General features: G+C 41.8%; 4 protein-coding genes and 1 non-coding gene across 10 annotated transcripts in view; 1 reads left to right on the top strand and 4 right to left on the bottom strand.

Moving 5' to 3' along the window:
* kcnj14 (potassium inwardly rectifying channel subfamily J member 14) overlaps positions 1-3,046 on the bottom strand; it is a 29,461-nt gene extending 26,415 nt beyond the window's left edge. Inside the window, exons 1-2 of the mRNA XM_088305841.1 lie at positions 2,876-3,046; positions 1,879-1,985 (exon numbers count right to left, since the gene is read on the bottom strand). The gene's annotated coding sequence lies outside the window, so the exon portion shown is untranslated. The remainder of the gene's footprint in view (positions 1-1,878; positions 1,986-2,875) is intronic.
* On the top strand, positions 3,013-10,808 carry khdc4 (KH domain containing 4, pre-mRNA splicing factor). 6 transcript variants are annotated; one of them, XR_015845542.1, is made up of 15 exons: positions 3,013-3,196; positions 3,438-3,618; positions 4,131-4,259; positions 4,871-4,950; positions 5,033-5,085; positions 5,169-5,344; positions 5,619-5,830; positions 6,129-6,189; positions 6,263-6,323; positions 6,738-7,069; positions 7,672-7,818; positions 8,475-8,559; positions 8,735-8,788; positions 9,547-9,632; positions 10,225-10,296. XR_015845542.1 is itself a non-coding variant. In XM_088305835.1 (15 exons), the coding sequence occupies exons 1-15, from the start codon at positions 3,168-3,170 to the stop codon at positions 10,449-10,451; spliced, it is 1,941 nt and encodes a 646-aa protein (XP_088161961.1). In that variant the 5' UTR covers positions 3,014-3,167; the 3' UTR covers positions 10,452-10,808. The 6 variants fall into 6 exon arrangements, 4 of the variants coding, with proteins under 4 accessions (XP_088161963.1, XP_088161964.1, XP_088161965.1 ...); XM_088305835.1 differs by having other exon boundaries at positions 3,014-3,196; positions 8,447-8,559; positions 10,225-10,808; XR_015845543.1 differs by lacking the exon at positions 8,735-8,788.
* An 88-nt stretch (positions 10,809-10,896) lies between these two features.
* On the bottom strand, positions 10,897-15,688 carry LOC148328673 (NADH dehydrogenase [ubiquinone] flavoprotein 1, mitochondrial-like). Its single transcript, XM_088305842.1, has 11 exons — positions 15,540-15,688; positions 14,814-14,945; positions 14,011-14,090; positions 13,756-13,926; positions 13,490-13,673; positions 13,087-13,276; positions 12,532-12,744; positions 12,135-12,301; positions 11,974-12,055; positions 11,574-11,719; positions 10,897-11,492 (listed from the first exon to the last, which is right to left on the bottom strand). The coding sequence occupies exons 2-11, from the start codon at positions 14,895-14,897 to the stop codon at positions 11,397-11,399; spliced, it is 1,413 nt and encodes a 470-aa protein (XP_088161968.1). The 5' UTR covers positions 14,898-14,945; positions 15,540-15,688; the 3' UTR covers positions 10,897-11,396.
* Positions 15,689-16,466: 778 nt separating this feature from the next.
* Positions 16,467-19,782, bottom strand: LOC148328671 (nuclear inhibitor of protein phosphatase 1-like). The gene is made up of 7 exons (XM_088305844.1): positions 19,657-19,782; positions 19,162-19,222; positions 18,149-18,302; positions 17,739-17,956; positions 17,509-17,653; positions 17,230-17,294; positions 16,467-17,059 (listed from the first exon to the last, which is right to left on the bottom strand). The coding sequence occupies exons 1-7, from the start codon at positions 19,707-19,709 to the stop codon at positions 16,706-16,708; spliced, it is 1,050 nt and encodes a 349-aa protein (XP_088161970.1). The 5' UTR covers positions 19,710-19,782; the 3' UTR covers positions 16,467-16,705.
* On the bottom strand, positions 18,376-18,545 carry LOC148328672 (small Cajal body-specific RNA 1). The gene has a single exon (XR_015845725.1).
* Positions 19,783-22,518: the final 2,736 nt, after the last annotated feature.

Raw genomic sequence — 22,518 nt, 5'->3', positions numbered from 1 at the left:
AGCTAAATAATATTTTTTTTCTGACTCAGATCACCACCTTTGAAAGCAATAGAAAAAAACATTTTGCTTTGATGGTATAAACTGGCTAGCTCCTAAACACCACATGTGACATCGAGCGGGATTTTTTTTTCTACTCCAAAGTATGAGCACTGTATGCATTCCACCGGAAGAGTTTTCACAATGGGAATCATATAACGTAAAAAAAAAAAAATTGCACTCAAGTACCGAACTGTTTGTAACAGTCTTTTCTTTACACCATTTTTTGTACTTCTATTTAAGTATTTTTGCCACGGCGGTCAAAATGACAGAAGATGGCCGCCGCTGCCCGTGAGAAGACGAAGCACGTTTAAACAATGACACTCGATGGCAGTGTTGCTGTTGACGCGCATGTGTATGTTGATTAAATCCTCCCATGAGTCTGCTGGGATGACTGAGTGTTTGATAAACTTCAAATACGCACTGTTTGCCCAAGCCGACCAAATGGATGGAAAATATTGTGTCAGTTGGCAGGCCGGCCTATCTATAAACTTTGCGTGTGTTGGTCGTGGCCAGCACCAGGCGACCCGCTCCAATCATAACTCTTGTTCTGCAGGACAACAGAAGCCTCTGACTTCATCCTGAGATAGCAGCCGGCGTCATTAGCTCCTCGCCGGGAATAGGAGAGGACAAATAGTTGCGAGCGGGAACGTCGCTACGCTCTACCTGAGGATTTCATACATCCAACAGATGTCGCTTTCCTGGAAGCAGCCAGCATCTTTTCCATCCCAGCGCCCCCCTTGGCCCCGCCTGCCGGGCCCTCCTCTTGACCAGTGATCGTGCCTGCTCGCAGGTGCCCCTCCCCTGGGCAGCCCGCTCAGGAAAGCACCCCGCCGGGCAGACGAGACGAGGCCGCGGCCCGGGCCAAGATCCCGCTGCGAGCTGTATAAGAGGCTCCCATTCTCTGCCGAAAAGATTCCCGCAGCCCTCGCTTCTCTGCCGGCAAAAATTCAATCCCGCCATATGTTTTCCCTCTTTCATTCACCCTCAACATGCTTCCCGCATACACGCTTGACATATTAATATGGGTTGAAGCATCGCATCAAATAAAAAAAAAAAACAGGCTCTGCTTATGCTATAACAAATCCCCCAAAAATTCTATACATTGGATCGTGTGCCCATGAACATTGGGAATTACACCAGCATTTTCCAGAAAATCTGCCCATGTGTGGCAAAAAAACAACTTTGGGTGTCAGCATACCTCACAAGAACATGAAAGGATTCCCACATTTTTTGTCTTGAATTGCGAGCGATAAATTGAACTTGTTTTAGGTTATTTATCGACATTCCCGGTTGATTTTTAACTAATATTACTGCAGTTTACCAGTGTCACTTTGATGTGAAACTCTTCTTTTTGGAATATGCACATCTGCATTATATTGCCCTCTGGTGGCCACGGTGTGCACACCAGGAGGAAGAAAATGTCTACGAAGGATAAAATCACGATGCACAAACTGTTTAGTTTTCACATTCTATTAAATTTTGTTATTATTTTACGTTTTTACAAAATATATCGTATAACACAGCAGCGTGGTATTTTTCTAATCAAAAACATGTTACAGAAAATTATGGAGCGAAAACGGATTAATGACATTCCCATTCATTTCGATGGTATGAGACCAAAAAAAAATTCGTTACAAGCATGGTCGCGTAATTAATTAATTTCATAAGTCAAAGCACAACTACACGTCAATTTTGAATGTTAAAATCTTCTAATATGATCGTTGGCCTGTTTCCATTTTCTTACTTTGCATGGGAAAACGGTTTTGGATCAAACGTGTTGTGCTTGACCTTCTTGTAATTGCTGGTTTGACAGCAAACACAGAAGCCGCGGCTACTCACAGTGTTTCTTTGTTTGACTCAATGCGACCTCGCGATGAGGCGGCCTCCTCTCCATCACGTCCGGTGACTTCGCACGTGGGCGTCAGCGGCCAGAATCAGCCGAGGCCCTGGATTGTGAGCCAGAGAGGCCGGAGGTTAGATCAACCGACATACGTATCACGGTTCGCACCTGGGCTCTTACTAGCAAAGACAGTAAACATGACACGTCTGCTTTTCAGCCTCCTCCTCTTCTTGCACGTAAACAGACGTCTGAGTCAAGTCAGGCATCGAGTTTCCCTGAACTCTGACCTTCTGACACTTTACTCATGTGAACAGTCTGGGCGAGCATGCAGAAGACACCCCAAAGTCTCTCGCTTTCTGTGACAGCGTCGAACAGGGATGCGCAACTCGGAGTGGCCCTCGATTCATTTCTGAAAATAAAAATGTTGACTGTAGCGGCGCAGTTTTAAGTTGTAATAATAATAATAAGAGAAAGCGGGGTTGGCATGAAGCTTGGACCTAATTACGTCAAGAAAATGGTGTCTTTCAGGTAAAATGGAAAGCAGATTACATGGTCACCGAATTTAAACGCAGACCAATTATAGCCGCTTTTTTGTAATTTTTTGTCACTTGGTTTGCGATATTGAACACTTTCTTGTGGTGTATCGTCTTTAGGAACCAGTGAGGCTACAATATCTCAGCTTCCTTCTTTTTCTTAAAACTGATCACAGACCTTTGGAAATGTTATTTCCATTGTTTCGAGTAAGAAACAAGTTGACATTTTTGTCCGCTTTTTAAAGCCATTAAAATAGCATAACTTCCTTAATTCGTTACATATTGGCAAACATCAAGCATCGCTGGGGAAAACAAATATTTTAATTTTGTTGTCCTGTACCTAGATTTACGGTCCATACACAGCATGTCGAATGTACCGGTGTACTTTAACTGGGATTTCACTTTAAATCACGAAATAAACAGCTCGTGTTTCAACATGAGTTCAAATGCTGCTCGAACTTACTTTAAGTACGTCCAAATGATGTGAAGGATGGCTCAAGTTCGACCGTGATGCATAAAAAAATAACTCTTAAAAAAAAAACGGAACAGGTGAGCGCCACCATTTTGAAAACGACAAGATTGTCTTTGGCGCCCTCTAACGGCTTCTCTTGGCAACAACTCACTAACCGGAGACGGAAGCGCCTGCTTGGCTTGGTTAGCACAGCGTCAGCTAGTGCCATACGTGTGTTAAATATAGAAAAACATAACCCTCGCGTGTGTTTTTACACAGCGAAATAGGAACGTCTACATACTTAATGTCATTTGGTGGAAGTCAAAACGGCGGGTGAGTTGGGATTCGCCCGATATTTTCGTCGCCGTAATTTCTATCCCGGCTCGCTAGTTTATGTAATCATGGAGGACTTTCTGCGCATTAGCTCTTTGTAGTTAGCCACATTTTATTACCATCACGACTCTTAAACATCGCAATCGCAACTCAGCTATGTCATAACATTGTAAACTATAATTATATCCACACCCTCCGTTTGGCTTTTAATGAGTAAATGTTGTTGTTGTTGTTTTCCTAGCCGCCGCGCTAGCAAATGGGACCAACCGGGTCCCGGCTGTGGAGGACCGGGGGAGGCTGAGGCGGCACCCACCGGAGCTCTGGACGCCGCCGCCGCCGTGGCCGCTAAGATTAACGCCATGCTGGTAGCCAAGGGCAAACTCAAGCCCTCGCAGATTGGCACACCAGGCCCCGTTGAAAAGGTAGACGACAAACACTGTTGCAAGGAATGTTTTCTATCATTTGATCTTATTTAACCAGCTCTGGTAAATAGTTTGAATTTAATTATAGGGTGTAGTTGGCAGTGATATTTAATAATAATAATAATGCCTTTATTAGTCCCACAATGGGGAAATTCGAGATTCGAACCCAGGCCTCCTGGGGAGACTGGGTCCTGAACGCGGCGCCTTTAGACCACTCGGCCATCCTGACACTGTCATTTAACCTGTTTTTTTTCTCTCGATAAATTGTCATTTTGTTTTCACGTGCATCGGCATTCAAATACACTGCTTGTTTCCCAAATCACTGTCCAATATAAAACCCAAATTTGAGACTATTGTCTTAAATTAAGATGGCAAGGAGACCCAAGTCAACAAGGTGAGATGATGTGCAAGGGTCACTGGGACCAAACACCATAACTTCTGTGTTTTTTTTTTTTTAGTTTAACCTTTGAAGTAATGCTGTACCTCTCCATTGGTTCCCCTCGCCATGACAGGTTATGGGCATTGGGAAACCTCAGATGCCAGCCAAGGCTAAAGACGACCTGGTGGTGGCGGAGGTCGAGATCAATGACGTTCCGATCACATGCCGGAATCTCTTGACGCGAGGACAGACGCAAGATGAGGTCAGTATGGATGACCATTATTCAATGATTACATTAGTAAACAGTTTGAAAGCGAGACAATGGCCTGATTTTCATGTTTGACAGGGTTGTTAATAACACTCTCCTTTGATATGTAACATTTAGACATTTATTTTCACTTTAATGTTCTGAGTCATTATGCATCTAATAACATGACAAAATAAATGGATTATGTTATTTTGCTTGTCAGTCAACTCTGAGTTTACCTGTCAGTAGATGGAAAAAATGCTGACATTTTGCCCAAAAACTAAATAATTTGGATAAAATTCATCATATTGACCCGAGTTGCTGATTTACTTATTCAGTGCCGATTGCAACAGATGTGTTTTGCTAGTCGACCTTGACTTGCTCTGACCAACCAATCAGAGGGCGGAATCGTGCTGATGTCATCAAGGTCGCATGCTGTGGCCCTGTTAAGACACATTTGCGGTTCTAGAAACAGTCCCTTTGCTAATGTCGTTGAATTGGCGAGCGCCAACGATTCTGAATTCCGTGGGCAGGTTAGATTGACATGATAGTGAGAAAAAAAAAATCTGATATTCACATTCAGCCAAGAGAAACATCATCAGTAGTGATGAACTCTTTGTTTCCAGATCAGTAAAGTGAGCAGTGCTGCCGTGTCCACTAGAGGACGCTACATGACTGCTGAGGAAAAGGGCAAAGCGCCACCTGGGTGACTTGCTCGTCTCTCTTGAATCATTTATCTTGTTTATCATGCGTGCCTTACCATGACCTCTGTACTCGTTTTCTCTTAGGGACCGGCCTCTCTATCTGCACGTTCAGGGACAGACGCGAGAGCTTGTGGACCGTCAGTACACTGTCATGCGATTTATTATTTTTTTTTTTTCAGCGACTGATGGTTTTGACACGTTTGTTCGGCTGTGCTTTCAGGAGCTGTAAACAAAATCAAGGAAATCATCACCAACGGCGTCGTGAAAGCAGCGACCGCATCGTCGTCAGTGTCCTCGTCTTTCTCCTCCACCGCGCCCGCCGTGACGGTTTATCAGCCAGCACCTCCACCTTCGCTACCTCCAATGACGCACCACAAGCCACACTTCCAGACCGGGGTAAGACAGCGACGTTAGGATCTGAAATACATTGCCGTTTTTTTCCTGAATTTGTTTGATCCGGGGTCAAGCTCCTACAATTAATTCATTCGCTGCCATTGACGAATATAGAAGCCAAAATGTAAATTCATGCATACTAAAAAACCTGCTCGTTATTGAACATGAATAACCGTGCTCAAATCTAAAAAAAAAAAAATAGTTGCACTACAAATAAATGTATTAGTCAAAAATAAGTTTTGCATTGACAGCTGGATGTTGTGCCACGTTTTGACAGATGCACTACGTTCAAGATAAGATCTTTGTGGGCCTGGAGCACGCCATCCCGGGCTTTGTGGTCAAAGAGCGGGTGGAGGGTCCCAACTGCTCATACCTGCAGCACATCCAGGCCGAGACCGGAGCCAAAGTCTTCCTCAGGGGGAAAGGCTCAGGCTGTCTGGAGCCGACGTCTGGACGAGAGGCCTTTGAGCCCATGTACATTTACATCAGGTGGGTCGCTCAACCTCGTGAGATGCGGGCTGTGTTCGGAATTGTGTTACCGCTGTTTTAATAATCTATAGTTAGTTAGCCCCTACGTAATTCCCTCAATATATACGATTCATTTTGAAACGGGCCACCGGCTGACTTTGTAATGCTTCAGCAAAGGGCCCGTCTTTTAAAGCCACACACACTCAAGGTCATAGATATTACAAAGTAAAATGTGAGGAAGGTGACCAAAGTGGAAAAAAAATGGTGAAAATTGTGCAGAGTAGTTTGAGCTCACCACATCTCCAACGTTCCTCTGCAGTCATCCCAAACCAGACGGTCTTGCAGCAGCCAAAACATTGTGTCAGAACCTGCTTCAGACTGTGAGTAGCACTTTGACTCACTTTGGTTCATGTTAGCGTTAAACCACAATGAGGTTTTGTCTTCTTTTATCAGGTCCACGCAGAGTATTCACGCTTCCTTGCTCAAATGAGCTCAATGATGCCATCGCAACAAGGTACATTTTCAATGTGGGATTTAAAGGTCCCCTTTTATTCATTTTTGGATGTTCATAACCTTGAATATCTGGTCATTTGTGTTTGAAATGAGGGCAATCCCCTTTCTCCAAGCTATTTTCATTGGTCGGAACTCTGATTCGATTCATCAAAGATTCATTATGTAAATAAATTTAGCTCAGATTGGGTCTCGGCCTTCCTTAATTTGAATATGGGAAACAGCTTTCCTCAGATTGGCTGGTTCCCAAAGTTCTTCACTGTGTTGGCTCTGTTGAACTGTAGTGGGGCGGCGCCAGAATTCTACGAGGGGAATGTTTCTGTTTCGAACTGGGTCACGGAACAAACTAAAAATTCCAACTACGATAAATACTTGATTTGGAACCTTTTAAAATTGCCATGCCCTCTTCTCCTTCCAGGCTTCGCACAGCCCCCAGTGATGAACGGGATGCCCCCGCAGCCCCCGTACTACCCCCCAGCCGGCTTCCAGCCGGGCTATCCCGTACCAGTGCCCCCACCTCAGAACCAACTCCCACCGATGCCCTTTTCCGTTCCCCCTCCCATGCCTCCCCCTGCGCCACCCAAGGTGGTCCTCCCCCAATTCCCACCTACGCCTGTGCCACCGCCGCCGCCTCCAAATCTGGCCCCGCCCCTGTGTCCGGCACCTCCTGTTTCTGCTCCTGTTCCGCCACCCGTTCTTCCTCCTGTTCCAGCGCCTGCTCCTGTTCCTCCTCCAGCTTCTGTGGTTCAGGTACCTACTCGCTACTTTGCATGTTGCAAACGACATCATTTCAGTAGTTTTGTGAAAAAGTCACACTTTTGATATTGTATTGATTCACAAAACCCAGATTGAAAATGTACACCATTTATTCATTTTTGTTTATACATAATGCATATAATTTTCAGGATTACAGCTAACAAAATGTGATTAATACCATTAAGTAGGAATTGGCTTTTGACGCCCTTAAGTTTACATAATTGGCAGAATTTGTCAGATGTGTACCAACACCAGTGATCTGATAAAATACATTTTATTCCTAATAGGATTTAAATTAAACTAATTATATATTATACTATTATTCAAAATTGCCTATATTTTACAAATCCTGCCAGGGTATGTACATACAGTGTATGAGCACAACACACTTGGTAAATTAAAATACTGTAATAAATGAACTAGTTTACTGAGATGCACTAGTGTATTAAAAGCAAAACATGCAGAAGTGCAAAAAAGTAAATGTAAATGATAATTAAATAAACACAAAAACACCAAGTATTAAAATGTACAAAAACATCCCTAAGTTGAATCATACTTCTTATACTTAACCAGTACATTTTCTCCTCCATGTGCAGACGGTTCCTCCAATGTCCTTTATTCCGTCGGCTGTGGCGCCGCCCAAAGCCCAGCCTCCTCCATCCATGTCGGCCAATCCAGCGCAGAAAAGACGCTTCACAGAGGAAGTGCCTGACGAGCGTGACAGTGGCCTGCTTGGCTATCAGGTGAGAAACATGTCCAGCACGTCAATCATTATTTTCAGATTCACATATTTTTGGGTGTCGTTTTTCCCTTCATAAAAAGATCGGTGGGTGATACTCCATGGTATTTACTGGTCATGGATTATTTGATAAGATCAGGGTTGAAATGTTTTCATTTATTATCCAACAGTAATGTTGGCAGTTTACTATCAAAAGTGTTTTTTGGCACCGCTTCTCACTCTCAGAGTTCACCCAAAAAAGTGTACTTGCTTCAAGCGGTTTGTCACTTACAGTTCAAGTTTTCTGACCCATAAAACACCAAAACGTTCAACCAGGCTGTAAAGTTTCATCGAACAGCTAGCATAATGCTATCACATACACGCCATAGATGGGCTAATTGAAATAATCATATATGTCCGTGGGCCACTTTGGACCGAGCCGTGGCGGGCCGCACAGATTTTTTTTTTTTAAACTTGCAGTAATATCATTATTATTCGATGCTGAATGAGTTTAAAAAAAAAAAAAGGAAAAAGTCATAATTATGACTCAGGAAAAGTTGCTCTAACACAAATTAAAAAAAAAAAAAAAAAGTGACACTTGAGTGAAGTTGAGGATGTCTGCTAATGGCGCCTGTGTGTCTTTCTGCTCATAGCATGGACCCATTCATATGACTAATTTAGGTGCAGGCTTCTCCGCGGGCAGCCCTGAGACTGCAGGACCTCCCCCACCTTCGAGTTCCTCCGGCCCGACGAGTGAGAGGGACGGGTACGCAAACTTCTGTCGGAATGCATTTCCCACACACTTAACATTCTTCAGTTTTTTTAATATACTCGCATTTGATATGTTGCACTTTATCATAATTTTTTTTTATTGTATTTTTTCTGTGCCATCCAAGTTTAGTTTTGACATTTTATTGTTTATTTTATTCATTTCTTTACAGTACAGCGATTCTCCGTTCATCCAGGGAGTTGCGTTCCAGACCCACCCGAGATAGGTGAAAATCTGCAATATCATAAAGAAAATACTTTTTTTTATTTTTTTTATATATAATTCTTATAGCGTAAGCCTTACAATACCCCTTTCCTTTACACTATGGCACATTCAAACACTTAAAAAAAATACACAAAAATTCCAAGCATATATCGTATAGAAACTACATGAACATTTATTTGATAGTTTTAGCCTTAAAATAACTCCTCATATGTTCCAATTTATACGTATAATAACAGATTTTTAAAACATATTTTAACACAAACAATTTGTTAAATCGGGATTGCTGTACTGTATATGTTTACTCTGTATGCTGGTGTATTTTTTTTTAGCTACACAAATGCCATATTTTGAATTAACATTACACTTGACTTTTTTTACACATCCATTTTCTTTTTAATTATTTACTGTAAACAAATTTTAATGCATCATTGTTTCTTTACTTATATTACTATAAACAGTATTTTATCAAACATGCTTTCTTTACTCTAATAATATAATATTCAACGTTAGCATTATTTTTAACACGTTTATGATTGCAGCATTACAATTTTGGTGGTGCAACATCATGACCTTGAACTACTAGAACACTGGCCTTAGATATAGGGGAAAAAAATGTAATTGTAAATATATTGTACTTTAAAGTTAAATACAACTGAACTATAAAAAAATTCTCTATTTTATGTTATCAAAACAATTGGATTTTTTGGTTGTTGTTAATTTAATCCTTATAGTTAAGTGTTGCTTTGTTTGTTTCTCCAGTCGGCAGCTAATGCCTCCACCGCTGTTGTCCGTAAATGGCGTGAGACCCAAGATGGAGGAGAGAAGGCCGCTGCAAGGCCCCGTGGGTAAGTCACGCTTGACAAATCCCGTCCAAGTCCACTGTCAGCAAAAGTGGAATGTGCCGCCCCCCTTCCACAATTTTAGCAGGAATCCACATACTTAAACTAAAACGTCTCCTATGGCTCAGCCGAGGCAGAGTTGATGCATTTTGATGACTCTTCCAGGATTCTGCCGCAGTGACTAAAAACCACCAAATATTTGAAGTGGAGCGTTTAATCCAGTGTTCTTGTCCCGTTCTCATGACATCATCACTGTGCGTTGTTGACCTCCCTCACTAACGAGTCTCTCTCCTGTTTTTGTGTTTTCTCTTTTTTTTCCTCTGTTTTTCCTCTCTTCCATGTCATCCCCGGGGTGCGGGGGGGTTTGATGACGACTTGTCACGTGACGCCGCCCTGCCGCTCCATTGGACGCCCCCCCCCACGGATCAATGGTGGCTGTGGGATGGCCGTCCCATCCTCCGCCGAACTAATTTGTTTCTTCCAATTTGGATTGTGTTGAATTGCTGCTGCTATGTTTGGTTTTTGCTCTTCTTTTTTTGTCGTTCTCTCCCACCCCCCCACACCTTCAAATGTGTGCCCTCACCGCTCCCTCTTGCAGAGCCTGCTGGGAAAAGATTTAAAACGGGCTTGGTAGCATACGCCGGCGACTCCTCCGATGAAGAGGAAGACTACCCGAGCTCCAAAGCGTCAGGGTCAGGTAACCCCGGAGACTCCCCTTCTACCTCCTTAGACTGGATACAGGGGTACCGATGCCCACCTCCGCCGTCCCCCCGGGCTAAAACGCAGCCGCAGCAGCAGTCTATGCCCTTCTGGATGGCGCCCTGAAAGTTCCACAGCAGTTCTACACGGACGACTCGTAACTTTGGGTTTAGTCCAAGTAAGCATATTTGTGTTTTCTGCACGAGTATAGTGTAAAGTTGAACAATTTTAGGACTGATACTTTGCAAAGCTGTGGATGTTTGGAATGGGCACCTGAGCAATGGCAGATCAAGTTTGGAAAAACTGTGAATATCTCGATATATTGTCTTTGTGAAAATAAATTTTTTAAAAAAGATCATCTTTAATTTAATCCACATCGTCTTCTGGACAAACTGTCTTTTTTGTAGGGTCGTATTGGATTAATGTGTATTAATTTAACTGTCGCTTTTTGGAAATAAAATGACGTCAATTGCAATACAGGCACTGTTTCTCCTTTTCTCTTTTTTCTAACAATAAAATCTCAATTTTGGATGAAAGAAATTAAGAAACATGCTTTTCAATGTCCAGTGAGAAACTGATTTTCTAGTTTATTAGAATAAATAGCAAACAGCATCAAACAATTCCTATATTGTAGACGTCAGGCTGAAACCTCCTATGACATCATTTATTAGTTTTTCATTTAAAATTTATTTTTTCACAACTCTATATTATTTTTCACAAATTATTGACCAATCGAAAAGCGTTGACAATGGCTTGCGCTCTTTGACGTTGCCATGTTTGGGGTCTTAAGAAAACGTGGCATGGATTGTGTCCACTCAGCGATATGTATTTTCAGAATCTGCCTTCAACAGTATTTAGTAGACCCCCACTAGTTACGAAGATTGAATGGCCTTGTAAATTTTGATGGCCATTTTAATTACCAAATTTGGAAAATTGGGGATAAACCTCCAGTAAGTGCTTTCAAGGAAAAAAAATCCCACCCCATTTTTTTTTTCAAATAATATTAAATAATAACAATAATAAATCTGTGAATCCAAACCGCAATGCAGCGGGGGTCCACTGTACTTGAATTCAGATCATCTCAATGTCTGTCTGCCTTGGAGTATTTTCCTTGTTGTACTGAGCGATGCGAGCCTCCATGTCTGGACGGAAATGGCGTATCAGGCCCTGTTGGGGGACAAAAAGGAAAATGAAGGCTCCCACCAACCGTTTGTTGTTCACTTTACTAGACTGTGTTGATGCGCTCACCTGCACGGGCCAAGCCGCTCCGTCCCCCAGTGCACAGATGGTATGTCCTTCTATCTGCTTGCTCAGCTCCCAGATCATGTCGATCTCGGAAACCGCCGCCTCTCCTCTCACAAATCTCCACATCATTGCATTCATCCAGTCTACCCCTGAAAAGTATTTTACAGAGATCACAACATAAGAGGCAAGCACTGCTCCAGGATTTTTTTTTCTACTCCTGGTCTAAAGTGGGCGCTTGATCGATCCATACATGAGGGGTGAGACAATAATTTCTAAATAGATTTTAGAATATCAAATAAAATGCTGTAGTGGCTTTACATGGATTTCTACAAGCACTTAGCACCGCAGTATGGCCCAAAAACCTCGTTGGGTCTCAGTACAACACAGTTTTTGGATAACTCACCCTCTCGGCAAGGCGTGCACTGGCCGCAGCTCTCATGCTTGTAGAACTCAATCAAACGTGCGATGGCTCGAATCACGTCAGTCTGCAAGGACAAGTCAAAACGCTCGACGCCAGGTCTGCAATTGAATCACCTCCTGCAGTGCTTCTTCGCTTGTGTTTACCGACTTATCCATAACGATGACGGCGGCCGTGCCCAGGGCGCTTTCGGCGCGCACCAGGTCGTCGAAATCCATCAACACGTCATCGCAGACGTGCCGAGGTATGACGGGGGTGGAGGACCCCCCTGGGATCACTCCTAATAGATTGTCCCAACCACCCCTCACTCCTCCTGACAGCACACAAAGGTAAAAGTGAGAAATTCATCCCAAGTGATTTTGCGACTGTTTGGCATCCTGTCAAAATAGATTTTTGTTACCTTTCCCAACATTCGTGGATGTCACAAAAAAGGTGTGCCCCAAGGTTCCACATTAGGGCCACTGTTTGATCACACTTCACTTCTGAAGCTCTTCCATTTTTTATAGTTGATTACTTTTTTTTTTTTTTACACTTCTTACACACCTGCATGCCTCTCTATCAGCTCCCTCAGTGGGATGGACATCTCTTCCTCCACAGTGCACGGTGTGTTCACGTGACCCGAGATGTTGAACAGCTTGGTTCCGGAGTTCCTTTCCCTTCCAAAGCTGGCGAACCAAGCTCCGCCCCTGCGGCAGATGGCAGGGGCCACGGCAATTGTCTCCACGTTGGAAACAGTCGTCGGGCACCCAAACACCCCTATGTAGAGAAGGCAAACAAAAACGTGTATATGCTAGTTTCCTGCAGAAGCGCGGCTAACTGACGTGCCAACTGGGCGGCCATGTTGGTAGGGGCAACGTCTACTTTTTTTGTCAAGTGCAAAACTGTTTTTCTCTAATGTTAATTAACGTCTTATAAACATTTTTAAATAAATTACTGTTAGTTAGTTTAGTTAAATCTACTCTTATTTCTTTGTTACTTTTAAATGTTTTTAAAGGCCTAAAAAAAATAAAAAAAAACGCTCATACTTCATTGGAATTTTTATGGAAATTTCTTTTTAAAAAAAGTAAAGATTTTAGAGGCGCAGTAAGGTGAGCTCACCAATGTCAGCAGGAAAAGGAGGCTTGAGTCTGGGCTTTCCTTGTTTGCCTTCCAGCGACTCGATGAGGGCCGTCTCTTCTCCGCATATGTAAGCGCCGGCCCCCCGCATCACAAACACGTCAAAGTCGTACCCTGAACCACACGCGTCCTTTCCGATCAGCCCCGCTTGGTACGCCTCACTGATGGCCACCTGCGTCAAGACGCACACGTAATATTTTTTTTTAGAAAAGAGCAGTGTATCTCTATGGCTCTCCTTTTGCACATGCAAGAGAATTACAGCCAGTGAATTTCAGTATATATTAATTCATTAACCATATAAACGCATATCTTGCCTGCGAAAAAACAAACTATGGACTACAAATGGGCCAGCATCGTTGGTTGAACACCCCAAAATGAAACACACTTGCACATTAGATGACTCGTTGTAGAACTCCCCTCTGATGTAAATGTACGCGGCGCGGGCGCTCATGGCTCTTCCGGCCAGCACACAGCCCTCCAGCAACTTGTGCGGATCGTGACGCATGATCTCACGGTCTTTACACGTGCCCGGCTCCCCCTCATCAGCATTCACCACCAAGTACTTAGGCCTACAAGTGGGGGCGTGTTCAGACACGGATCATCGTCACAATCTTTATGGGTGCACAGTGACAGTTTCGGGGAGGCGCTTACCTGCCATCACTGGGTTTGTTCATGAAGCTCCACTTCATGCCGCTGGGGAAGCCCGCCCCTCCTCGGCCCCTCAGCCCGGACGTCTTCACTTCATTGATGATCCAGTCGGGTCCCTTCAGGAGGATCTCCTTGGTCTTGTACCAGTCCCCTCGCCTCAGGGCCCCTTTCAACCTAGAGCACCGAGAAGATAACAAAGATGAACATAAAGATGAAGAGGAAGTTCGGTGAACGTGATCAAGAGGTCAGCACATTCACCTCCAGTCATGTCGGCCATACAAGTTGGTGAAGATTCGATCGTCATCGCTCAGAGGGCCAAACTTGATCTTCTTTGGCTTCTGGAACATGAACCATCACAACAGCATAGTTTTTTTAATGACCTATTTTTATAAACTCTACATAACGATAAAAAAAACGTGTCGTATGAATACATTGTAATTTTTATACTGTAGACTAAGTGCATAATATTCAAACATTCAGAGTAGTCCACATAAGACTCACCAGCCATAACATTAGGTACACCTGCATATTCTAAACTGTTAGTTTAATGGGATCTTTGTGGATTTAATAATAATGTTAATAACAATGACTTAATTATATCATGATTAATTCAGTGCCTTTAATTTACATTTAGTTATGATGTGATGGTAAATAGGTATGGAGCATTGAAGCCCCATGTACTCACTCGCATACCACCAAAAAAAAAAAACAATCTCCAATATTTGTATTTGTTCTTTTTTAATTGAATTTTTTTTTTTGAGGGGGGGCAATTATTGTTCGAATATAATGTTTTATGCCATTATAGCGTTTTATGCTCTGGTCATGGTTATAATGAGGAAAATGGTAACATTTCATGAGTCACACAATTATAAGATAATTAAAAAGAATGAAAAGAAGTAGAACTGAACTATTAATTTGTGGGTGAAATTGGTTGCATTATTCGACAATAAAGATGAAGGAACACATTAAAGTAAACCAAATGGCAACACGCAATGTGTCGTCATAAAAATATTACTGCATAATAAATGCATGATTTTGTTTTTGTATGTGTGTGTGCGTACCTGAGGTTGAGCGGCAGTACAGAAGGTGGCGCACGGAGTCATGTGACGCGCCAAGGTGGTCCACAATTTCCGGCCTGCCAACATCCTCAGAAGTAGAGTCCAACTTTAGCGTGTTTTTCTCCTTCCAAGTAACTTGACCACAACAAAGAAGGACTAATGACCGAAAGTCGAAAGTCAGTCAACGCCCGCGTCTTACTGATTGATAACGGGATTAAAGACGTAGGTACGTCACTTCCGGGCTCAGGCTGAACTACGTAGACAACGTAAGATTTAAGTGCTTTTCATCAATTAAATCAAAAATGGTGCAGTCATTTTTGTATTTTTTTTACATGTTAATAAAAAGCTTATGTGCTAGCTAATATGTAATATAATAAATGTACTTAGTAATACTTGTGAATTAAAAATTTCTCGAGCGCCCAAAATACATTAGGAATGCATAAAGCCATATCTGATTACAAATTGTTGTCGACCAGTGTTATGTCAACAATTAGGAACGGCGTTTCCCTTTTAATTCTGACATTAAGAGTCTTAGTGTTTGTAATGGCCTATGGCGAAATCTACACAAATTCGAAGTCTTTGCAACCTACATGGAAACTGTCACGTGAGCACAAATCGCCATCTAGTAACTACATAAGACGACCCCAAGATTTTTTTTAATTAGCATCGAGTCAAACACATCACAGAGACGGGTTAAAATACAACATCATGAGCATATCCACTACTCACAAAAACTTCGGGATAGTCGGCGTTCGGGTGGTTTCTTTCTGTGTACCTAAAACGTGTCCTGTGTTCAGTCTAACTTTATATAGTCATTACTTTCATCCTGATGATAATAAAGTAGACCGTTTCTTTTCATTTCTTGTATTGCATTTTGCGTCTCAGAACGCAGCCATCGGGTTCCGTCTCGTTGCATTTTCTCGTTTGCTTTGCCACAAGATGGCGGCAACGCACGTGAAACAGGATCATAATTAACACCATGCCGCTAGTCGGCACAATCACGAAATAAATACAGTTTATAACGATTGGTCAGTCCGTTTTATTTTTAATATATGTATATATTTGATCTATTTTTATAGTATCTAGATAAGTTCGGCACTTAAGAGAACAACGCGCATTTTACACATTGTTTCATGAAACAACATTAAGTTGGAAGTGATAAAGCCACACATTTGTTTGCAATATTGTTAGTCTTATCATTTGCTGACTTATGTTGACGGCGCACCTGTCTGGTAGAATTTTGTGAAGTTGTTAAAAGTCTGAAAGTCAAAGCTTTTAGTAAGTTAACAACTGACGGAAGTACATGAACTAGCTTTCATATCGATTCATGGCTTGTCTTAATTTTTGCCCGAGCATAACCTATAAAACAAAAATATTTCTGTATAATAAACCTAATAGTGTTGAAAAAAATACATGCCAAGAGGTCCTTGAAAAAAAAATAATTGCACATTAAATCGCAATATCGAGGAAAATAAATCGCCGTAAAATTTTTGTTTCAAAAGGTCAAATTATATTTTTGCATTTACGGTTCATGCTGAAATTTCACACAAATGCCAAATATCCCCAACTTTTCATGAGCAGTGTATTAGCAAAATAACCACATCGCTTCTCTAATATCAGTCGTGCCTTGTCACACTAAAATATCGGGTATAAAAATATCCTTTTGCCATTTATTAATAGCGTTTGCAAAAAACATTGAAAAGAGTGGAAAACAAGTGGAAACCAGAAGAAACAAAATGTGACACACACTTCTAACCGTGGCTCAAAATGTCGTATTGAGCCTCGTCGTGAAGTGACCGCTAAAATAAGACGCGAGCAGGGAATTCCAGGTCGCAGTCCCCCGCCGCGCCCTACCTGTATTCGAGAGTCAGCAGGCGGGGGAGGGGCCAAGCTGCTCAGATGAGTAGCGACGGCGTGGGCTTCTTGCCCGGCCACGCTTCTTTGGCGTACTTCTTTTTGCGTGGCTCGTTGAGCGTCTCTGGGAGGTAGGGCACCGACACCGGGGTGGGGGTGAGGGTGACGGGGCGCCGGGGAGCCTCGGGGGCCAGGTCCACCTCCGGGGCCGGGTTGGGGAAGGGCAAGGGGAGGCCGCCTTGCATGGAGGCGCCGCCCGGGGCTCCCGCGGGCTGCGTCTCGTGGCTGGTGGGGGGCAGGTCGCCGTAGAGACCGCCGCTCAGCGAGTAACCGTGCATACGCTTGGAGGCGAAGTCGTCCAGACCCAACGCGTTGTGGCCCTCGGAGCGACGTTTCTGCCACAAGATGAGCACAACCACGAAAAGATTGTTTCTCATTCCAGACAAGTCAAAGAAAAAAAGAAAAATAATAAAACCCGACGGTTCGTAACTCAAGAATGTTGGGTTACTTGTATCTCAAAGCAGTAACGTGCATGTTATAACAACTTGGCCTTTAAATTTCTTACCTTGATGGGGACAACGGCCGTCTGCACCATGTTCCTAAAGCGTCCCACCGAAGGGTCGATGTCCTCTGTGAGGAATTTGTGAACAGAAAATATCCTTTCAGTTCGCTTTCGTTTATTCAAAACACTCTTAGATATATATATATATATATTTTTTTTTTTTTACAATATTTTTTTTTCAAATTCAGTGGTAGTTATTCCTTTCATTTTTTTTGTTCACGAGTCTAATAACCTTGCCACATTCTCAAAACTAAATTTGAAAAAAACTTTTTCAACGCGTACCCGGATTGATGATGGAGTCCTCGTCATTGAAAGTGACACGGGAGTTCCTCCTCTTCCTCTTGGGCCTCTGGATGTCCAAGTTGCCCTCCTCGATGGTTAGCGTGGAGATGCGCTTGTTGTGGGCCGTGTTGAACTCGGTGAGGTTCTGGTCGTGAAATTACACAACCATTCAAATACAACCTGAACACAGGAGACTTCTTGACAACTGTCACCTCGCTAAATAAACACACCTCCAGCTCCGTCTCCTCCTCGGGCAGCCCGAGAAGCCCTTTGAGCTCGTCCTCGTCTCCGATTTTAATGTCGCCGGTGCCGGCGGCCCCCTGGCTTTGGGGTTTCTCTCGGATGGTGTAGGTACGCGTGGATGCCCCAAACGACAGAGTGGAGTCGATGGGAACCTGCTGGGGCTTGTGTGGCTCCAGGCGGATGTGCCCGAGGAAGGTACCGTGAGCTGCAAACGATGAAAGCGGCAACGTGATTAGATGGGGGGTTGGGGGATTGGATTATGTAAGTAGAAATTTTTGTAAAATGAATTGGTTTAATTATGATGTAGAAGATGCATGTCAAAATAATGGGCAGGAGAAATATAGGAATTAAAAACAACTCAAAAACCATGTCCAAACTCATTTTAATGGTGTCTTACTGCTGTTGAGGTCGATGAGAAAGAGCCTCTTCAGATGTTTATGGTAGACCAGTGCGGCGTGGACGCGCGAGCATGACTGATGGTCGATGGTGAAGTCGCACCAGTCTGGATTCCTGCCGAACAAGTAGAACTTCTTTTCGTCTATGATCAGTTTCTGGGGAAAATAAAAGACGAGGCAGAAAGCCCTTTGTCAGCAAGTTGATCAGCAAGACAATTTGCAGTCCATCAGCTGTGCCTCTGAGCCATAACTCAACAGTGGCACTCCCCACTGAGAAGCTTAAATATCAGGGCTTGGGATTGCTCTTGCACCTTTCGGGAGCCGTGTAGCCATGGAGACGGAGGCCCGTTTGCAATGCAACCGGTACTCATTGGGCTGCTCGGCTTGTATTCGGTGCTATTCAATTCAACACAATTCACACTTGGGCTGCTATTTGATTGGTTTGAATAAAAACTTGTACAGTGATTAACATGTTAATTGTACATAAAATAAGATGACATGCAAATTGTTATTCATATTTTTGCTTCAACTGGAGAGCTGAGCGATACGGCCTACAATACATATCGAGGTATACATTTAATCCCTTCACAGTAATGGTACCTATCGTGATATGAATGTAAGTAGAAAATAAAAATATCACGGAATAATCAGAGATATATACCTTAGCAAGACTAAACCAAGGGTCTGAATGACACAATTCGAGAAGTGACTTCAAGATCTGTGAACAATTGCGCTTAATTAACCAATTTTAATCATAGAAATTTTCTTTTATTAATTTATTAGGTTTTATACAATGTTGTGTTACAAACATGCAAATAAAGTATGACTGGAACAGATTAATGACATTCCATTTCATTTCAATGGGGATTATTGATTTGAAATATGAATAATGGCGTAAATTTCGGGCTATTCCTGCACAATATGTTTTCTGCATTTTCCCCCCAACTTCAACAAAAGCGGGCCGCCACAAAAAGGCTAACATTAAGAACCACTGTTGGTATCACATTAATCTTACCTCGATCAGTTTGTCTCCCTTCATCACATCGAGGTGGAGTCCGACGGGTGGCTTGCCTCCCCTGAAATCAAGTGCATCTCAAAGCTAGACAATCACACTTTCAAGAGACCCAAGTGCAATGAATGACAGTCACGGTTGACATTTTTCTCCAAGACTAAATTCACTTCGATCTCGATCGTGCAGAAAGACACGTCATTACAAAAATGCATCAAAAACAGCAATTCCCCCTTCACTGTTGTATCAATATATTGCCTTAAGAAGTGACAATATGATCATCTTCAGACGCAATCGACATGTTCAGTGAACTCCCTCGCCGCGACCATCGCAAGCTGCTTAGCATCGGCTACATGCTAACGCTAGCAGCACCGGAGAAAATCACGAAAGGCATAAGCTAAACGAGCTTTTTCCAACTTTAGAAACATTCGACAGCCTTTGGGTGCATCAATGATTGTATCGCGTCCCAATGTTATACGATAACGTTGTGCAGTTCCTCACCATGATGGACAATCAAAAGGAGGAGGGCCCTCTGTACTAGTTTTAGTCGCCATCTTGGCCTCATCCTCTCAAAGCCGCGGTGTTTGATGGGTAATGCCGGAGCGTGGGGGCTCTTGGGAAATGGAGTTCTATAAATAAAGTCAATCAAGACTGACACGATGACGACGAATTTATCAAGCTATTGTTTATTTAGGAAAATTGAATGATATATATTAAAAATTCTTATGGTTTGTTTTTTTATTATTATTTGTGAAAGCCAGTTCTTGAAAACAGTCACCTCACTAAATAAATCGCCTTGAGCAAGCAGTCGACGACCAAATTCAAGAATAAATGTGGATTTAAAAAAAAAGGCACATCTCTAGAGAAAAATAATGTTTTCTTGAGAATAAAATTTGTTTAAAAAATATTACAAGTTCTATTATTGTGGCTTTACAAGATAAAAAATGTATTATTACCGCCCCCCCCCATCTAAAAAAAAAAGTCTGAATGTTACAGGGAATTTTTATTCTCGCAAAAATAAATGAATTCAAGATTTATTTATTTTTACAAAAAAGACATTACAAAGCGAAATACGTACGGCATTACACGGGTGTGTGTGTGTGAGAGTGTGTCAAGGTCAACAAAAACTAATGAAATAAAACAAAAATTGAAGTTTACACTTATAAATACATAAATGAACTTCAAAGTCTATTGTAAACATATTTATTTTTACTTTTCCAGATTACAGAATAAGGAAGGTCAAACAGTCATTTGGAGATTGGAGTTTACTATTATATTTATAATATTTATTGTGACCTTTGTTATGTTGCACTCAACAAATACTCCATACATAATGAAAAATAGCTAATACTAAAACTAATAAAAATCTAACTAAAAAGAAGGATTTTCTAAAATGTAAAAACTAAAACAATAGACAAACCCACTAAAAAAAATAAAATAAAAATAATATAATTAAAAAAAAGCAAAGAAAATCAGAACTAACTAAAATGACAAATCCCAAATTATTATAACCCTTGTGGGTGTCTGTGATTCAATTTAAGAATCCACTTAATAAAACATAACTTAAATCCTGTAGTATTGTGACTATTTTTCTTGAGGGAAAAAAAAAAGCAACATTATTCCCGTAAGATTTTTATCCCTCTCCTGCAGCGTTAGTTGTGACCTATGAGGTCAAAACATTTTATGGTTGACTGATTATCAGTCATATGTCAGTTGAAGACACAGGTGAAGATGGAGAATCTTTCATAACCCAGGCGCAATAATGTTGAAACATCTTCACAGCTCCAAACATTGATTTTTTTTTTTTTAATCTCCTTCTGTTTGCTGTGCGTGATCCTACGCGATGAGTATCAGATGGTATCCATCCAGACCAGCTGAATAAAAGGTCATCGCCAGTTTGACACTTTGTAATTGTCTCGTATTCTGAAGTATGGCACATAAATAACTCATGCTGTGCTCCTTTGTGGAGGTTTGCTTGCCGGGTTTGAATCATTTATCACAGTAGGAAGTCTTGAGCTTGTACTTGTACTCCCACACTAGCAGGAAAACACAAAAAGTGTGTCCACTGAAAAAAAAAATTGACGCTTGTTTTACAAGACTAATTTATCTTAGCTTTGCTGATTTTAGCTTAGTTCATTGTCGTGTCACGCGAACTTAGTTTTAGTTTGCTCACCTAGTGTCGCTTATTATCGCTAGCTTAGCTCAGATGCTAGCTTTTTTTTTAAATTTTAGCTGAATGTATCTTAGCAAACCCATAAGTGTCACTTATTTACACTAGCTGGACTTAATTTTACCATTTAATTTTACTTGCTGTATCTTAGCATACATTTAATTTGCCTAATTAGGTTTGAAATAGACTTTTTTTTAACACTGTTTAGTACCGCCATAATTGTCGCTTATTTCTGCTAGTTTGGCTTATTTTAGTTTAACGTGCTCTATCTTAGCAACACTTATTTTTCAGATTTGCTTCACCTAACTTAGATAATATTATGTAACCTTCATTTTTAGCCAACCTTCACTTAGTTTATACAGTAATAGCTCCTCCTAGCTTTGTAGCTTAGCTAACTTCAGTGTAGGCGTATGTTAGCCTAGCTTTGACGTATGTTAGCCTAGCTTTGACATATTTCCATGATAACACCACTGAAAGGCGTATTGGGATATTTTCCAGTATCCAGTCGATGCATTCTTGGTTTAAGATAGCTGAGAACAACATTCTGAGAGTTCTTGGTTTCTTTGTACTTTCAATTGGAAAAGAGTACTTGAGCCGTGACTGTTGACGTTTGACGAGATCACATGGATAAAAGAATGGATGAAAAGAAAGATTTTGCAAATTTCATTTTATATGGACTTATTTGACCTTGGAGTTTCTTTTAATGATAGTTCCCCCGAGCTTAGTTCAGCTTACTTTTGTGTCTCAAGATGTCTTTGCCTTGGCATTTATTATACTAATGTCACACAAAATAGTTTAAAATGTTTGCTTCAAAATGTCAGACTTCCTTGTCCTTTTTTTTTTTTTTTTTTTTGCGGCTGTACTTGCGACAGAAACACCTGCCTTAATGTCATGTCGCTCAGTAAAACTGTCTCCAAGAGCTGAATTTTTCCTATCAAATTACAGAAAGTTGAGTCGTCAACTCTTGTCAGCATCCATCGTGTCCTTGCCTGTCAATCACGGCTGCGGCAGACACTCGAGTGACAGCTGTGGGGAAAGTGGGAGGGCAGATGAAGGAATTATGCATGAAGATCTAAAATTCTGAGGAGACGAGGGTTGACGTTTGTCATGCGTTGACGTCTCGTGAGGGGAACAAGATTTTCACTCTGAATTATGAACAGTACGTATATTTGCATAGCTCCATTCATGACACT

This window comes from Idiotropiscis lumnitzeri, chromosome 10 (assembly GCF_059441095.1).
Source record: "Idiotropiscis lumnitzeri isolate Australia: NSW breed Sydney's pygmy pipehorse chromosome 10, RoL_Ilum_1.0, whole genome shotgun sequence".
Lineage (NCBI taxonomy): Eukaryota > Metazoa > Chordata > Actinopteri > Syngnathiformes > Syngnathidae > Idiotropiscis > Idiotropiscis lumnitzeri.
The sequence above is the reverse complement of the archived record's forward strand: the minus strand, read 5'-3'. Positions and strand labels throughout refer to the sequence as shown.

What these genes read in the sequence shown, in the direction of transcription:
- khdc4 (XM_088305835.1), top strand. Translation starts at nt 3,168, where the DNA reads ATGTCATTTGGTGGAAGTCAAAACGGCGG. An exon ending in CTCCAGCTTCTGTGGTTCAG is followed by an intron (nt 7,070 to 7,671) that starts GTACCTACTCGC and finishes CTCCATGTGCAG; the next exon opens with ACGGTTCCTCCAATGTCCTT. An exon ending in GTGGCCTGCTTGGCTATCAG is followed by an intron (nt 7,819 to 8,446) that starts GTGAGAAACATG and finishes TTCTGCTCATAG; the next exon opens with CATGGACCCATTCATATGAC.
- LOC148328673 (XM_088305842.1), bottom strand. Translation starts at nt 14,897, where the DNA reads ATGTTGGCAGGCCGGAAATTGTGGACCACCTTGGCGCGTCACATGACT. An exon ending in GTACTGCCGCTCAACCTCAG is followed by an intron (nt 14,091 to 14,813) that starts GTACGCACACAC and finishes TTCATGTTCCAG; the next exon opens with AAGCCAAAGAAGATCAAGTT. An exon ending in AACAAACCCAGTGATGGCAG is followed by an intron (nt 13,674 to 13,755) that starts GTAAGCGCCTCC and finishes CCCCACTTGTAG; the next exon opens with GCCTAAGTACTTGGTGGTGA.
- LOC148328671 (XM_088305844.1), bottom strand. Translation starts at nt 19,709, where the DNA reads ATGGCGACTAAAACTAGTACAGAGGGCCCTCCTCCTTTTGATTGTCCA. An exon ending in AGGGAGACAAACTGATCGAG is followed by an intron (nt 18,303 to 19,161) that starts GTAAGATTAATG and finishes TATTTTCCCCAG; the next exon opens with AAACTGATCATAGACGAAAA. An exon ending in TCTCATCGACCTCAACAGCA is followed by an intron (nt 17,957 to 18,148) that starts GTAAGACACCAT and finishes CATCGTTTGCAG; the next exon opens with CTCACGGTACCTTCCTCGGG.